General features: G+C 43.6%; 1 protein-coding gene across 1 annotated transcript in view; it reads left to right on the forward strand.

Moving 5' to 3' along the window:
* TCTN1 (tectonic family member 1) overlaps window positions 1-7715 on the forward strand; it is a 282816-nt gene extending 275101 nt beyond the window's left edge. The window contains exon 14 of the mRNA XM_085632918.1: window positions 5959-7715. Within this exon, the coding sequence (XP_085489044.1) occupies window positions 5959-6090 (132 nt within the window). The 3' untranslated portion in view covers window positions 6091-7715. The remainder of the gene's footprint in view (window positions 1-5958) is intronic.
* The last annotated feature ends 11407 nt before the right edge of the window (window positions 7716-19122 follow it).

The following is a 19122-nucleotide window of genomic DNA, read 5'->3' on the forward strand; positions in this document are numbered from 1 at the left end:
TAAGAAATAAATGGTTGCCGTGGTGGGATGATTGGTTTTTAAATACAAATATTCTTCCAGATCAATAAGTTCTCTGTCTTTCCAAGCGGAGAGTTTCAGATGATATTCCTCTGTCCAATCCCTGATAGGATTCTTGGATAATTTTTCATAATGATCCTTGTTATTGAGTTGTCTGGCAGCTTCTTTAATATAGTCCTCACAATTTTGAATAACGATGTTACCCCCTTTATCAGAGGCTTTGATGATGATGTTTTGATCATTGCGTAGTTCTTTTAATGCATTGTGTTCTTCATAGGTGAGGTTCCATGTCTTTCTCATGTTCTTGGATTTGGTTGTAGATTTGAGCTTTTTAGTAGATGACATAAGGCAGTTGGTAGACATTTTGTTGATCTCCTCCACCATGATTTCCTGAAAGAGATCAATTTTGTTGCCAGGAGGAAGTTGAGGACAAAAAGTTGATTGGTTTTTAGAACCGCTGTTTCCTCCTCTGTTAGTTTCAAGGCCAGTGTCTTGACAATATTGTAGATCCGACATGGAAGAAAGGTTGCTGGCACCAACTTGAGTAGAAGATTCTGTTTGTAATGAGGTGGCAGTTCTTAATGCTGGAATATCTTTAATACTTAAAGATTGAATAGTTTCGCTTGGTGGGGGTGTGGAAGATGGTTGAGAAGGTCGTTCTTCAAAATATTTTTTAAATTTAATTTTACGGCAAAATTTGTATAGGTCAATGCGTATGTTGGCAAGATCCATGTCCTTGTTGGGACAGAAAGAAAGGCCCTTGTTGAGCAGTGAGGTTTGTGCTTTATTGAGAATTTTGTTGGAGAGATTCACAATGAGGTTGAGATTTTGTGGTTTTAATTTTACTTTGCTCTTCCTCTTCCTCTTTTGGGTCTGACCGCCTCTCCTGGTTCTCCGTTTCGGGTTTGTGGTCGTCCTCTCCCCCGTGATGGTCCTTGGCCGCGCCCTCTTTGTCGCGTTGTCATCTGCATGAGGCGCATTTCCCCGGAAAAATCCAGGCTAGAGGTGGTTTGATCCTCATCCGCTGAGCTCAATTCAGAGCTTTCTTCTGACACAGGAGTTTCTTGTCCGCTGTGTTTATCCATGACTACACGATTTCTAAATGTATCGTATTTTCTGGCAAAAGTGTAAATTCGGCCATAAGTGTAGTCGAGTCTGTCCCTGTTAAATTTGTTGGCTTTACGTTTTTCCACATCATCTTCATGTTTATTGACTTTCTTTTCCATAGATTCAATTGATTTAGTAATTTCCTCATCAGTGGGAATTTGATTCAATTCAGTCTCCAAATCTTTAATAGTTGTGGCAATCAAAGCTAGTTTCCTATCGGCGTGAGCAATCAAAGTGGCCATTAGTCTGAATGAGCATTCGTTGGTATCGGTTTGCCATTGTTTTATTAAATCTATGTCCAGGTCATTGAGGGTGGGCATAATGAGAATTCTCAAGCCTCTGGGAATTCTTTTGAATTCGATGTATTTTTCAAGTGTAGTTTTCTCCCACCATTTATTGACTTCTTGGATGCGAGCCACTTGTAATTCCTTTAAAATGCAGGAGACGGTTCTATTTTTCTTGTCTCCACTAGATGCGCCGTTGCCAGCTTTGTGAGAGAGATTGGAGTCATCGTTAAGAAGATCACATGCTCTCTGTGCTCGATTTTTTACTCTCTCGGCCATGGTGGATTGTGGGTATTGTGGTTCGAATTAGTTTAGTACGATGCAAAAAGAAATAATTCAATTTGTTAGTGCGTGTAAGTCGATGATTATTCAATGAATATTGCTACTGGGATAGTGTCTCTGTTACTTGACTAGTAATTCGTACTGGTCAATTCCGGGAATATGGTCATAGTACGCTGCTTCAAAAGTAATGGTACGATAAGTAAGGTTACATTCCGGTATTGTCGGAGAAAGTGAACCGAGGATCTGTCGGTAACAGTTCTATGACACAGTTCCTCTGCACTTGAGCAGTTTAAGAAAACAAAGGGTCTCCGGAGGTGCTAGGTATACGGCGAGGGTGACCCGGAAGCCGCACCCGCAGTCTCCAAGGCACCACCAACCGCTTCCCCCGTCACCTCACTCACCCAAAGTCCTCGTATTGCTCCTCCGTGAATGCACGATCCTGTCGCGGAGTCTCCAAACAAGTGCTAACCAAGTAGTGAGCAGCAATCAATGACCAGAACAGCCGGCGAGTAACTTCACCTTCCGGTATCCAGGGACTGCTTAAATCGCCATTCCGTTTCGCTTCCCGGGTGCACGTAGAGCGCAGGCAGCCATCGCTCAATATAGAACAAACTTCTCTCTCGCTTCACCCTTAGTCCTGGGGTTCGTCGCAATGAAGGAAAGCACGGCACCACAGAGAACACTTGAAGTGTTTATTCAGCAAAATAACATCAGTAACACGCACAAAAGGACGGTCGACGCGTTTCGGCACTCAGCCTTCAACTGGACCATAGGCGGGCCCTGAGTGCCTGGAATCATGGACACTCCTTGGGACGGAGGGGGCCTTAGCCACAGGAAAATATTGGTGTGGCTATCAGCAATGGTGGCACGTGACTCACCCAACCGGGATTTGCACTTTTATACTGACTGCAGTATCGGAGTCCACTTGGTTAATGAACGCCGTAGTCCGAGCAGCATGATTGAAAACTAGCTTTACCATAAGGCCTTGCTGCATGACGCCCATGGTGGGCGGGACTCTTACTTGAAATAAAAGCAATGTTCTTCAATACCCCGACTACCGTCAGTTATTGCCAGTGAACAAGAGCACACAAGCGGCTCGAAACGCGTATGGCTGATCGAGGAGCCTGCTGCCTGCTGGAGTCATTGCTGCCTGTGGTGGTTTGTGTTTATACCTCTCCGTGTGAAGCGCTTCTTTGGGGACAACCTGGCGTATGGATTTATAGCGGCTGGTCCGGCCGCAAAGCGCTCCACTGCCTTCAGGCGGGCCCTGAGTGCCTGGAATCATGGACACTCCTTGGGACGGAGGGGGCCTTAGCCACAGGAAAATATTGGTGTGGCTATCAGCAATGGTGGCACGTGACTCACCCAACCGGGATTTGCACTTTTATACTGACTGCAGTATCGGAGTCCACTTGGTTAATGAACGCCGTAGTCCGAGCAGCATGATTGAAAACTAGCTTTACCATAAGGCCTTGCTGCATGACGCCCATGGTGGGCGGGACTCTTACTTGAAATAAAAGCAATGTTCTTCAATACCCCGACTACCGTCAGTTATTGCCAGTGAACAAGAGCACACAAGCGGCTCGAAACGCGTATGGCTGATCGAGGAGCCTGCTGCCTGCTGGAGTCATTGCTGCCTGTGGTGGTTTGTGTTTATACCTCTCCGTGTGAAGCGCTTCTTTGGGGACAACCTGGCGTATGGATTTATAGAGGCTGGTCCGGCCGCGAAGCGCTCCACTGCCTTCAGGCGGGCCCTGAGTGCCTGGAATCATGGACACTCCTTGGGATGGAGGGGGCCTTAGCCACAGGAAAATATTGGTGTGGCTATCAGCAATGGTGGCACGTGACTCACCCAACCGGGATTTGCACTTTTATACTGACTGTAGTATCGGAGTCCACTTGGTTAATGAACGCCGTAGTCCGAGCAGCATGATTGAAAACTAGCTTTACCATAAGGCCTTGCTGCATGACGCCCATGGTGGGCGGGACTCTTACTTGAAATAAAAGCAATGTTCTTCAATACCCTGACTACCGTCAGTTATTGCCAGTGAACAAGAGCACACAAGCGGCTCGAAACGCGTATGGCTGATCGAGGAGCCTGCTGCCTGCTGGAGTCATTGCTGCCTTTGGTGGTTTGTGTTTATACCTCTCCGTGTGAAGCGCTTCTTTGGGGACAACCTGGCGTATGGATTTATAGCGGCTGGTCCGGCCGCGAAGCGCTCCACTGCCTTCAGGCGGGCCCTGAGTGCCTGGAATCATGGACACTCCTTGGGACGGAGGGGGCCTTAGCCACAGGAAAATATTGGTGTGGCTATCAGCAATGGTGGCACGTGACTCACCCAACCGGGATTTGCACTTTTATACTGACTGCAGTATCGGAGTCCACTTGGTTAATGAACGCCGTAGTCCGAGCAGCATGATTGAAAACTAGCTTTACCATAAGGCCTTGCTGCATGACGCCCATGGTGGGCGGGACTCTTACTTGAAATAAAAGCAATGTTCTTCAATACCCCGACTACCGTCAGTTATTGCCAGTGAACAAGAGCACACAAGCGGCTCGAAACGCGTATGGCTGATCGAGGAGCCTGCTGCCTGCTGGAGTCATTGCTGCCTGTGGTGGTTTGTGTTAATACCTCTCCGTGTGAAGCGCTTCTTTGGGGACAACCTGGCGTATGGATATATACACACATATATATATACATATATATTTGACATTCAGACTTTCATGCCTATCATTGTGGAATATTATATTCATTATGTAATGATTGACAAATGTGAAATTGCTTGTGAAAGTATTTGTATGCGTTTTCAAATCACAGTCCTATGTTTATGTTCAATCGTAAACTGTTTTGGCAATTTTGTAAGCGGTTTTCTGATTAGCCACCTTACATATATATTCACTGATTGGTCCTGCGCGTCATGTGATCAAGACTGCCGTGGGGCAGTCGAAACGTGTCAGGCTGAGCACTTGCATGATACTCTCATGTACTATGCACTTTAATCTGCAAACCAAATAAAAAGAATTTAACTTCCACGTTGTGGTCCATACCTGCTTTTGGATCCCATCAAGGATCGCTCCAGGATTTTGGCTATTATATATATATATATATATATATATATATATATATATATATATTTATATATTTATATATATATATTCGATCTCCCAACTTCCACTTGCGGCGATGAGAGAGACCCGGACTCCAAAATGCGTGGCAAAGTAGGTTGTTTATTTATCAAGCCGTTATGACGCGTTTCGAGCACCTCCGTGCTCTTGTTCACATACGGAAAGTTTAGTCCACTTTTGCTTTTTATATTTTTCTAATACCACCTCCCCAGTCATGTGATGCATCATGTGATGCATCATGTGATACATAGACATAGAAAAAATCGTAATCATGCATATTGTTAATGTTCATTTTCACAACAACCGATGTCATCCATATTTGCAATGTTCATCATATGGATATTTCGTTCCAATAGATAAATAAATAGATATATATATATATAAATATCTCTCCATTTGTAATAAATAATATATATAAAACCACAATTTGATGGTAACTGTTATTTCTGCCTTAATGCATTAGTTTTTATAATCAGTAAATCAGATATATTAAAATCCGATAAAATTCATAAATAAACTTGACCAATGTATAACATTTTATTTGAAACCAGGATGTTTCATAAGGATGAATATTTGCCCATTGCATCTCAATATATCCTATTTATATAACTGCATTAATTCTGTTAACATAATATAGAATATCCTGGATTGGTCAATGCCACATGTTTGAACATTGTTTGCTGATACAAAGGATATGTATCTACGGTTGTTGTTATTCATTTAAAAATACAAATGCAGATACATGATAGTGTGCAAAAGCTATATTCAATGTTACATTCATTTTTTTCTCTTCTTTTACCTCTATCTTTTTCTTTTATATATATCTCATCCAATTATAACAATGATATATATAGATAGATATATCATTGCAATAATTATTTGCACAACAATACTTTTCTGTAAATTGCCATTATTGGCTGAGTTTATTGCACATTTGGATTTTAGTGTTAACTTTTCACAAAATAATTATTTGATATGCCCCCAAACAGAATCCCTTTAGTCTCAAGACTCCCAGTGTTAAACTGCCTCTGCATCTATGGCAACTTGTTGTTGAAATAATCATTGATGTATAAGCTCTGCACAAACTGTGCATAGTACAAACAATAACCAACTGTGTAAATCCTTCTGTTCTCATTGCAGGAAGGAAATATTTACCAGATCTCGAGCCTGGTTACATTTGTTGATATCGCGGCACCTGCACAGCCTGGTTACAAAGCGCAGCCATCCATTGATGCCAAGTTACCGTTTGATTTCTTCTATCCATTCGTGTAAAGTAAATATTGTATCATGACGGACACAGTGGCCCCTTTCTTTCTCCCCCGCTCTGTACATATTTGGACTTGCAATGTCCTGCCTGTAAATAGATAAAGCACTGTCTCCGTGACACGCGATTGTAATGAACTACAGTACTCTACTCATATTTTCTTGAGTCCTCATATAAATAAAATTCTAAATTAAAAAAATAAAATTAAACTGATAAATTAAAAGATATGGGGATAACACATGACGTCATATATGTGTCACATGCCCACCCGTTAGCCCATGTGCCGCTCAGGTTTATAGTTTTGGAAAAGGGAATGTGCTCAGCCGGACCTCTCACCCAACCAAGCCATGGACATGGAAGGATTTTTGCCGCCCCTAGGCAAAGTGAGGTTGAGGTTGGGTCAACCTCTGTTTTGAAAATGTGGACACTTAGGCAATCGTCGGTATAAGCAACTGTGGTTCTTACAGGCATATTTTGGTATCACATTCAATGTCTTTTTGGAGGTTGCTGTCCGTCCTCGCGAGATGATAAATCATAACACAACACAACACCTTATAGCCCAGATCGAACAATTGATGGCTTCTTTATAAGTATTCATATACATTTATAGTGGTCATAGAATGAAAAATGGTGCAGTGCATGTGAGGCGTGACCGAAGTGATATATTGTTGTCAACTCACATCATTAGACAACTTTGCATTATAATGCATTGAAAAAGAGACCAGGGTATAAAGACATACTTAACTGAAGTATGTGTTACAAATTATGCATACACAGTCCAACTACATGTATCCTCAACGTTTTGACCAAACAAGCAAAATTATTAGAGTAATGTAACGACTGGATCTTCATCAGGGCAAAAGACAAGGGAAGTACCCTCCAATGTGTGCAATATGCTGCCAGTGAGACAGGAAAATGAAAAGATTGAATTTCTCTGAGCTGAACATTGCAATCAGGAAAGTGGTCATTGTATCCCCAAGTATCCAACAAGTTGCAGCAGCGTAGTAGTGCTACTTCAACCCGAGGCTCACATCAGCGGCCAAATGATCCCACAATAACTGGCGCCCCTGTTGTTGCTGTAAAGAGCAAACTGCAATCTCAGTCATAGCACTGGTCCTTGTCATGAAACATCTTACAAAGAACCATGCTAAAACACAGGTGCAGCATCCTGGGAGCACAGAACACAGAGCAGTGGAACATCTTCACGCCGCTGTGTGACACCAAAACCAACTACCTCATCTTCAGCAAGTTAATAAAACCTGATCGTCTGACTGAACCGCAACAGCAAAAAATTGTCAACAAGAAAAGCCACTTCAGGTAGACTTCATCCCATAGAACGCACAGAGAACCATCAACATTGTTGCTTACCTTACCACCTGACAAGAACTTTCGAGCAGTCAAGATGGACATTCCAGACCTCGATCCTGCTACTGAAACCTAACCTCAGTCTGTACATTTTTGCACGGAATCACCTGCTACTTGCAGTTTATGCAACCATGTATGTAATGAATTCTATTTTCGTAACTGTTTTATTTTGGTTTTAATAGACTTGAGTTATTCAAAAGCTAGTCACAAATACCCAATCAAATCCAAAGGGAAAATTACAAGAATAAAACAAAGCTATCGAACAATTTATTTGTGTTAATCACAGTTACGATTATAACATAACAAGGTAGTAAAGACTGAATCCATGGTTGAAGGCGGTTTGTAACATGAGTGGAACCACATTCAGGAAGAACAACGTCATAGATGTGTATGTTTGATGTCATGAACAAAGGTAAACGTAACTTGTCAATATGAGAGGACCGGGGAGAGATCAGGGGAGTTGGAAAAAAGAAAGTTTACAACTTGGATCTAGGGTCACATATAATTTCATGACTTTGATGGAGAAGGAGATAAAGTAGGTAATAGGGGTAGATACATTTAATAAAAATATAAATACTATGAAAGACTATTCTGGAATGGCCTAACGAAAGAACGTTACCCCTGGGGAAAGATAGCTATTAAACTCACTAAGGTTTAGCATCATTTTCTGTCTCTGATGCATAGTGCTGCAGGCATAATAATATTCAAAATCATGATAATCATAAAGTGGCATGTGGTAGGCTGTAAAATGTACAGGACGTGGAAATGCACCGTTCTGATTAAATGTAATGTATTCATTCTGTTTTAGATATGTGACCTGGCTGCCACCATTTTGAATGGACACCATAATAGTAATACAGACCTAAATAATGTGACAAATTACCCAACTCAAAGGCCTGCTTTGCCAAACCACACATCAAGTTTAAAAAAAAGCACCAGCAGAGGTGCAGTTTAATGTGTACCTCTCTAATATAGGGAGTCCTTTTTTTCAAAGCACTCCAATTCAGGCAGTAGTTGTAGATGCTTCCCTAGTTGGCTGGGGAGCTCTTTGGCACAACTTATCAGTGCAAAGTCTGTGGACAAGTAGGGGGCATAATAGCATATCGACTTCTTGGAACTCTGCAGTTCATCTGTCTCTCATTGCCCTCCTATAGTCTCTGACGGCTACTAGCATCTTGAGTCTTACAGACAACACCACTGCTTTGCACTATCTCAACAAGCAGGGAGGTACCAGATAAAGACCCCACTTGACAGATGCCAAAAAGATTTGGTCCTTGGCCAGAGGGCGATGTTAAAAACAGTTCACCATCCAGAGATTCAGAATTACCAAACAGATATCCTAAGCGGATTTTACAAAAAAAAACACAAGCGAATTGTAGATGACTGTATACTACAAAACAGTTTGCAGATTGGGGGCAACCGCAAATTGTTTCATTTACCCTCTTTCAACAAACCAAATGATAGAGATTCACATCCAGGAGGTGGGAACCAGGTTCTTTGGACAATTGCCTTTTGGTAAGTTGGTCACAGATATTACTGAATGCCTTTCCATTGATTCCATTAATCTCAGCAGTACTGTTGAAGCTTCGAAGCCCTTAAGCATCGATGATCCTAACTGCTCCCAAGTAATTCAGTTCATGGTGGTTCCTGTTTTTTCTACAAATGCCCTTAAAACCGCACAGTAGAGAGGCATGCAAACTGAATCTCCTTACCAGACTACAGTGTGAGCTTTTCAACTGAGTCTGAGATCCCTGAATGTGGCAGCATGGCTCCTGAAATCTGACAATACAGACACTTAATCCTGCAACACTTAAATAGGTAAATGAAGAAGGATGTGAAACACCACTTAACAGGGACCTCTTGTGCTATTAAGTGAAAAAGGTTTTATTTATGGAGCCAGTAGCAATGTCAAAACCTTATCTCTTGTCAACAAGTAATTCTACCAACCTTTCCAGATTTAGCCACATTTAAATTACAATTGATTTCAAAGTTCAAGTTGCAACAATAACAGAATATAGAAAGGGAACTCGCCAAGTTTCCGTCCGCAAGGTCCGGGTGATTAAAGGCTTCCTATAAGGCCTAAAGAAATTATTCTGCCTTGTAAAGGCACCTTCTCCTCCTTGGGAGCTCAACTTGGTCCTTTTGAAATGAATGGTTCCTCCATTTAAACATATTCATAAATATTCATTACAACAGCGGTCATGGAAGAACACTTTTATAGTAGCTATTATTTTAACAGGTGGTTGTAGCTAATTACAGACCCTTTTAACAGTCGCACTTGATACTGTTTTCCATTCCAGTAGGGTAGTCGTGAGAACCCATCCTTCTTTTTTATTCCTAACATGGTTTTGAAACTTCACATTAATCAGACTAATACTCTCCCCGGTTTTTGTAGTAACTAGGCTAATCTAGCTGTGTGTTGCCTATACTCTATAAAAGTAAGGAAAGTGTACTTTTTTTCTGGTGAAGACAAAAACGGTAAGTTCTACCCAACTTTTTATTAACTACAATCCCATATGTACAGGGCTAGTCAACCTGAAACAGTCTCTTTTCTCTGGATTGTTTCTTCTGTTTCTTTCTGCTTTCAGTTGGCAAAACAAACTTTTGCTGGGAAAGCCCAAGGCTCCTTCCATTAAAGGAGGAGTGGTTACTACTGCTTGGTTAAGTGGGTGAGGTGTGGCGCAGTGGCCAGAGCGGCTCATATTCCAGAGCACGGGCCTCACGGTTTGATCGCCGGCAGCAGCTCAGCATCATGTGACTCTGGGCAGTAGCGCATTGAATCTCTCCGATGGCCCCCAGTGTTTTGAAACCCTTCAGGGGGTGATATATTTGTGCTTTACAAATATGGATTATTTCATATTATTTTTTTAAGAACCGTACTGTTTACTGACATATGCAAGGTAAACACTTGTAAATTTGTCCATACCAAGTATCTTGGAGCAGTTGTTTCTGACTGTTTGTGGATGTGTCGTGCATTAAAAACCTCAATAAAATGTATTCTTTTTTTTAAAAAGTCCATACCTTTACAAGACACTACTGCACTGCTTCTGATAAAAGATCTCACTTAAACTTAGACCAAGCTACCCTAAGAACTTCTTCTGATTGAGACATCATTTAATATTCTTAAGACTTTTTGATCCTTATCCTTTCTGAGCAAAAGTTGTTGAAAATTTTTAGTATTGGTTTCCTACTCTATTCTAATGTTTATGATTATCACTAAAGAGCTTATGATGCAGAAGAAATGGTTACATACTCTTATCCCTATTTCTGCATCTGATGACCCTAATGCACCCACTTCCCCTGATGAGGCACCCACTGTTTATTGGGACTTTAACCTGGTCTCCTTCGTGTTGATGGATTTTCAGGTCTCCCTTTTTTTTTAAGCCATCTGCTTTGTCAGCTCAGGAGACACTACATTCGTTGGACATCCAGTTTCATCTGCACCTTTACATTGACGTATCAGAGCTCTGCACTATACTGATCAGCATTTTATTGCGTTTGGAGGAAAAATGATGTCAGCCAAGTGGATGCTAAGATCACCATTTCCAGATGGATTACCTCCTGCATTTTAAATTGCTACCTTTTGTATGGGGCTGAACCTCCCCCTCATATCTAAACACACCAGAACTAAGGCAGCTTTGAGATCGTTTTCAAGGCATGTTCAAGTGAGGGACCTTTTCAGGTGAGGTGGTCTAATGGCTACCCATGATGCATTCTGCCAACGCTATACATTCCTCTCAGAGCAATCCTTCATTGGGCTAGGAAATATTTCCCATATTGAGCTGCCCAATGCTGCCTTACCCTAACCCCCTTAATTTTTATTCTTGTGAAATCGTCCCACATAACTGGATTGGGAAAGAACCAGGATGTAGGAGCATATTATCTTCATGGTGATCCAGTTACTGCTAGTCGATGGGCTTTTTCTTGTTATGAAATGCTCCCAACCAACCCCAGAGGTATTAGCTAAAACACACATATTGGCTCAAAAGAAAAATGGTGAAGGCGTGCACTGCAATAGTGTTCAGGTTTCTGATTCAAAATCTTTTGAAGCAGCTTTTGCCCTTGACATTAGGTGGCAGGGCAACCATGCCTTTATAAAGGTAAAACGCCAACACATGTATGTAGTTGTGGGAATCTCTCAAGCGCAAACATAGCTGGCTAGCAACAGAACATTGTAAAGGGAGCAAGCCCCACAGGTAATACAGGAGGGATTGGAAGAAGGTAGAGCTAACTAAAGGGGTGAGAAGTCGACCTATCTGATGTAGTGCTCCTAAAAGGAGTATGTTTTTATTTTCCCCCTTTAGTTCTTGGAAGATTAGTGCTATTCTGGGGTCAAAGGGGCTGTTCTATCAGATACTTCATGAGCTGAGCAGGCTATTTGTCCCCTACTGCAGTAGTTAGACTCTAATCTGGCAATGGCAGAGCTCTTCGTCTGGGCGTTGACTTCCAGATATTGTTAGTTTGTCAAGTAGTTAGACTGGGGTCTTGGTGTAGAGGGACTTGTAAGTTTTGCAGCTTATCCTGAAGATGATCCAGGTTGGTAGGGGGAGCCCGGGTAGATACTTTAACACAAGGGTGACGTGGTTGGATTTCTTCAACTACACGATAAGCTGTGCATCTGCCTGAGGATGTCTTTCAGGGCAGCGAGGGTGGTCTCTGGTATTTCATTGAGCAAGGCGTTGCCTCTGTTTGGATGGGCTTGAACTGTAATTCTGAGGTCTTCTTCTGGTAGAAAAGGTTTCATCGGTTCCAGAAGAGAGAGAGTTGAAACCAGCCTGTTTTGGTCTTCTTAGCAATGTGTTCTAGAGGTGAAAGGTGCAGGATGATTGTGAGGGATTTTGCCCGTTTTGTTAGTTGGAATGTTAAGCTGTTAAGGTTTTATATTGGTAAGACATGATTGAATCAAATAACGTCTGGCATTGTTGGCAAACAGGAAGAAGTTGTGGGGTTTAATGTCAGGTAGTTGGTTAGAATGCAAGTTTGGATTAATTCAAGGCAGCACCGTATGATTTGTTAAGGAAGTTTTAAGCTACAATTTAGTGTTGGTATACTGGCGGATCTTGATGCTGCTGTCTGCAATGATGGCGCACAGGGGTTTTGAATAAAGGTTGGAAATGATGGGTCACATGTTGGAACCCTGGGGAAAATCCCAACTGATGGGGAGAGTCCAGGAACCAGCAGTGGTTGTCCAAACGAGGAAAACTAGAGTCACTGGGAAGGGTGGTATAGATGCCAATGGCTGACGAGTAGGATTTGAAAAACCCAACATGGATAAGTAATTTGACCTGGTCGTAAACAAGAAATAAAGAGCATTCCTTTCTCCAAGAACAGCAACACGTGCGCACAATAGTTGAGTGTTTCCTGGCTGCTTGTAGATTTTTGTCATTCTCATTAGAGAACTTAATATGTCTACAGACCTATTGTTAGGAAACAAAGCTCAGGCTTTGAGGTTTAGAGTGTACTACTGGATGCTGGCTAAGTTCAGATGATCCACAAACTTTTATACGATTGCCACTGCATTTAGTAAAGCTTCAATAAAGATCAAGTCTGATGACAAATCAGTCAATGAATTGGTACCATTGACAATACCAATTTGAAAACCAAAGATGTTGCACATTGCAATTCATCTGAACTACCCTAGGGCTGTGGCAGAATTTTTGGCAAGGTGACCGATTTGCTACACTAGAATGGTAGAGTGGGAGCATAAATCCTTTCAGAAAGTCAAAATGGAACTAAAAGCAATGACGTTAGACTACATAATTATGTACCCTGCCATGCTAAGGTCATCTATAACACCAAATCCTGTTTCTCCAAAACCCCTGAAGCGGCTTGCATTCCAAAATGGAGGTTGATATTTTTTCCTTCCGGTCGACTAAGGATAGATTTCTCTTCTTTGCTTCATCATTTACTTGCTAGACCAAACCAACTGGCTGCAAACAACTAAAAACCTGGTTATTCACCTGCTAAATTGGTGTGGTTGGTTAGTGGTATCCTTTACAGCATCCAACTCTATAACAAACATAAAGAAAAATAGGAGTACAATGAGTTTACCCCTGGGCAGCCCAGCTCCCAAGCACATAGGGTGGAGTCCTGGACAAATGACCAAAGAGTCATGAGCAGCTTGCATCTTTGAACCAGGAAAAAGAAAGATGATCCTCCCTCTAAGCAGTGCGCAGATCCAGAAATGGCTGGCAACCCACAGGTTGCACAGTTAATGTGATCTTTCAAGGGTTCCCTTAGATCCTGTCAGGACCCTAGGCAACAGCGAAAATTAACTTCCTAGGCAATAATTATACATAGGACATTACTAGGTTTATGTGTATAGTTAAAGTGATTGATTTTAACAACAAAGCAATTAAGAAAATACAAGAGTTTATTTTTTACATATCAAATTTCACACAATTAAAAACCAGCATTTTCTATATAGGTACGTGATTCCTTTTTCAATTGTTACAATATTCTCATTTAAAAACACTTGTTAAAAAAGCAATCCTGTGGCGAAATCCTTAATCTTCGATGCGCGTTTCGGCGTAAAGTGTAAATAGATGCTCCTGATACAGCGATGGACCTTTTTTCTCGTTAGAATATCCACACTGTGTATGGTGACTTTTAATCCCTTCTGGAAATCAGTGTGAATTCTTAGATATTCTACACCGGCTCACTGTGGCATGTTAAAAGTCTAATTGACGATCTACAAGTCTTGTAGATGCAGACCCAATAAAAAGATTCCGCATGGATGGCGGATATGAGGGAGGACAATAATTTTCCCTTAATCTTTGTATACCATAGGGACACAGCTTCCGTCTAATATGCGACCGGCGCATAGGGCGATTGCTGTGTCCCTATATCGTCAATGAGCCGGTGTAGAATATCTAAGAATTCACACTGATTTCCAGAAGGGATTAAAAGTCACCATACACAGTGTGGACCTTCTAACAAGAAAAAAGGTCCATTGCTATATCAGGAGCATCTATTTACACTACTAGTCCTTGGCATAACAACCATTTGGCCATAAGAAATATAGAATTGTGGCTTTTTCCTGACAAAGGCGTACTTTACGCCGAAACGCGCGTTGAAGATTAAGTATTTCGCCACAGGATTGCTTTTTTAACGTGTTTTTAAATGAGAATATTGTAACAATTGAAAAAGGAATCACGTACCAATATAGAAAATGCTGCTTTTTAATTGTGTGAAATTTGATATGTGAAAAATAAACTCTTGCATTTTCTTAATTGCTTTGTTGTTAAAATCAATTACTTTAACTAGACACATAAACCTAGTAATGTCCTATGTATAATTATTGCCAAGGAAGTTAATTTTCGCTGTGTATTACCCTGTCCTAGGAATTCTATTTCTACTATATCAGGGGGTCCTTGCTACCTACAAGAAAGGACCCTAGGCCAGACATAGCTCAACTGTAAGAATAAGGCCCACCTGCCTCAGCCGCTCCAGAGAGGTATGTACCACTTAGGGTGAAGTGGAAACAATGCCAACCACACAGGACCACCACTGGGCTAACCCATTATAAGGGAAGAAACTCCTTTTCTGGCTTCATGGATCCCCCGAGCTCCAGGCAAAGATGTCCTTCCTCAAAGAGGGGATAGAATTCACAGTCAACACAACTTTTAACAGATTAGGGGGCATCTTCTCAAGGATCTATTGCCGAGTTATTGGCACAATTATCGCAGCCAAAGTCGCGATAAACTTATCGCCCCATTCACAAGCTGGTGCTAACAGCCCATATCACCAGTTTACCTGCGATAGCAGTCGCAAAAAACATCGCCACAGATGACCCCAGCAACTAACGCTAATGGGATGCAGAGTAGGCGTTCCCGTGCAAAAAGCTGCGACAACACCACTCCACAACATTCTCAATGACCAGCCAGATCGGCGAAAAGATCACAAAACATGCGCTAAGGCGCGTTAGCAGCAGGATTTTCACTCCTGCTCTTACCTGGTGTAAAGTTGGACGACAACATGCACCAGAAAAGGGAGCCCAGCCCACAGCCACACCTGAAGAACAGATGCCATGGAGCTACTCATCATGCAGCTCGGAGCCCCAACAGGGCCACAACACCCACCGCAACCACACCCACGCCCGCCACCCCCCCGGACCTTCCCCCCGCCCCCTGAACCACCACAAAGGCAGCGCAGACAAAGACAGCGGACCTTCAGGAAACACATAAGCCTCACAGACTTAACACCAGAGAATGTCATTGCCCACTACAGACTCAAAAGGACAACCATGTTGCAAAAGGGATTTCTACTTACCACCAGAAGAACATTTCCATTACCTTCAACTTAGCCACTGGGATTTTACACCTTACATCCATGACAAAGCCACAAGGGAGAAAACGGGATTCGAAAAGTACGTTAGAACGGTGGGCTCCATGAAGGGAGTGATTTCTTTCCTTTACAACTATTTGCTCTCCATCATACACTCAGCCCAACCACGTTACATGTCTATGTGGGAGGGGATATTACAACATGATATTCAAGACAGAGAATGGACGGCACTTTGGTCCGATATATCAAAATTCAATCACTCCCTAGAACTTAGAGAAGCACACTTAAAAACCCTAATGGACTGGTACCTAGTCCCCTTCAAACTCAAGCGAGTCTTTCTGAACACGACTGACAGATGCTGGAGGGGTTGTGGGTTACTGGGGGACTTTCAACATGTTTGGTGAGACTGCCCCACCATATGTCCATTTTGGGAGGAAATTCTAGCACAAATCAAAACCATATTGGGGTACCCCATACCAACCACTATGGAAGGGATCCTTCTAGGTCTTCGTGATCCCTCCCTAGAACACCAGACCAGGGCAGATAAAGCCGTCATGTGGACCTGTATAGGCACTGTGAAGGTAACAATCGGAGCAGCCTGGAAGAGGAAGGCGGCTCCTTCCCTCTCTGTTTGGCACTCACGCCTATGGAAACTTCTCTGTCTGGAAAGAATGGCGGATATATTCCACGACGATTATAAAAGTTTCAAATATAAATGGGGTCCCTTAGTTGCCTTTCTTACGAAGGACCTACCATTGGGGGTATGTCCCCCATCAATCATAGACATGCATCTATTTCAATTCTAATATACTACATCCTTGCCCAGCCGACCACCCAGCTTCCTTGCGCAATGTCGCCACCATCCACCTAGTTATTGGGGGGAGGGATAGGGAAATGTTTTTTTTTTTTCTTTTTGGTTTCGTTGTTGGGATTTTTATCCTTTCCTAGAGTGCCTTCCCGGTTGGAATGTAAGCCGGTCACGACACAATGGACTATGAACACCTATTTGGGGGAACATGACATGCTGTGCCTATGACCCTTCTGAAACTGTATGGCTCATTATAGACTCCCCTTTTTTCAGCGGATGGGCACAGCAATGTTCGCACCAGTGCTCTTTGCCTTGCTTTCCTTGTGAAAATGTGTATTGTATTTTGTGACACTGATATTCCGTTGTTGTGAACCTAACGATGTATGTTTTACGAAATGCCAATAAATATAAGTTTGACAAAAAAAAGGACAACCATCCTCCGCGTCCTGACCACCATTGCCCACAGGCTGATGGTACCAACACAGCGGACAACTAACATCCCACCCTCAGACAAAGCTGCTGGCTGTGCTGCACCTGTTGGCCTCTGCGACATTCCAGCCAACAACCGCCAGAGTCGGAGGAGTCTCACAGCCAGTCCTATCCAAGTTCCTCACACCTGTCCTGGATGCCATCATCAGCTTGGTACCCCAGAACCTATACTTCCCCCACACTGCACAGGAACAGCGGGAGACCAAGCAAGGCTTCTATGCCTGGATTCCCGCAAGTGTTGGGGGCAATTGACTGCACACATGTCCTACTTGTGCCCCCTGCCGACACTGCACATAATTACCGCAACAGAAAGCACACGCATTCCATCAATGTGCAGGCAATAGTGGACCACCGGGGACTCTTCACCAATGTCGTCGCCAACTACCCAGGCAGTGTGCATGATTCATACATCTTCCGACAGTCCATCAACCGGTGCTTCCACGATGGCACCTACGGAAATACAGTGCTCTTTGGTAAGTACCAAATGAACACACCACACACCTCAACTCCACAATCATGCAAGTCACAACTCTGGGAATGAACACATTACAAACTCACATACAACATGCCCACCCACCATACACGACAGCACAATGTACTGCGGTAACTCGGGCTAGCCATGTATATGAGCCATCAACGGCATGGCACCTCAGCCACACAATAGCAGAATGTGGGGAGAGGTGGGAACCAGGCATGTGCGAAGGAGGCAAGTGACCCATGAATGAGAATGCACACAATGTCAATTGTGGCATGGAAGTGCTGGATAGACTGCAGTATGCAGACCACAGACATATCCATGTCGACATATACTGCTGGTGGTGGTAGTGTTGTGGACAGTGGACGCAACCATGTCACCCCAGCCAGTGGGGAATATCTCAGAAATGTAGCTTGTTACGTCCCCTCTTTAAGCGTGTGCGGAGTGGGCAGACCCGGCGTACGGCAGGCTAGCGTAGGGATGTGAATAAATAGCATGTAGCCCTGGGCGTGGTTCTCTTCCGGAATGGGCAACGTGTCTGCCAGTGCGGCGCCTCTCACCCCACCATGAGGCCGACTCCGTGTGCGGCGGTGCCTGTGATCCTGTGCGCCTGCCGCAGCCCGGGCCGCTGGTCCCTGAATCACTCTTGACCGCCCCTGGGCATCAGGTCTCACTGTTCACTTGCCGACCCTGGCGTGTCTCCAACAGGGCCCACCACGTGCTGGTGTAAGCTCCAATCCTGAGGCCCCCAACCTTGGCAGCCTCCTCAGACCATCACAGACTCCGCGAACAAGGCCAGCAGTACTCCTTTCTCGTTGACGTTCTCCACCGGCATACACAGCGGACAAGTAGGTCACACATTTGGAACTGAGTCTTGATTACACAATGGCAGAGTACATATTTAAGGCATAGTTTATATCCCTATACTCCCTTCGAAGTGGTGCCACCAACTCTGTGCATAGCATTCCGACCACACATGTCTGTGGGCCCTTACTGACTTCTGCCTTGGGCCTACACTGCGATCCAGCAGGCCTCACACCAATCCAATACAGTCCGTACCAGGCAGGACACGGTATCGCCGCAGGGTGCACACCCGCTCAGCTCTGGTGCCTCCACCTCCGTCAACCAGAAATTTTCTCCACATGCCATTTCATCGCCATGTGTTAGAGATCCAAGAGGAGCTGGCTGCACAGCGGTTGCCCCGCGCTAACCGCTGCCTCCGGCACACACTGCGGTCAAGTTGGACACACAGTTGGAACTGTGTCTTGATTTCTTCATGGCAGAGTTCACATCATTGTACAGGCCTCATCGCAGACAGCATCGCCTTCCAGCTCTGATGCCACTGACTCTGTGCCACGGGAGTCATGGACACTCGCTGGTTGAATTTTGGTGGCGTCTGAGTCTATGGCCTGGGGGTTGTCTACATCATCATGTAGCAGATTCTGACATGGTGGTAAAAGGAGACTGTAGCATTCAACTCCTCCATATTGCCTGTTTCTGCTTGCTTCTGCCCTCTGCATCATGCCCTAGATTGACACCTTCCACTGTCCCCCGTAACACTCCACGACATTCTCCTTGGACATCAACAAGGACCCGCTCAGCTCTCGTGGCCCTACC

This window comes from Triturus cristatus, chromosome 11 (genome assembly GCF_964204655.1).
Source record: "Triturus cristatus chromosome 11, aTriCri1.1, whole genome shotgun sequence".
NCBI classification, from domain to species: domain Eukaryota; kingdom Metazoa; phylum Chordata; class Amphibia; order Caudata; family Salamandridae; genus Triturus; species Triturus cristatus.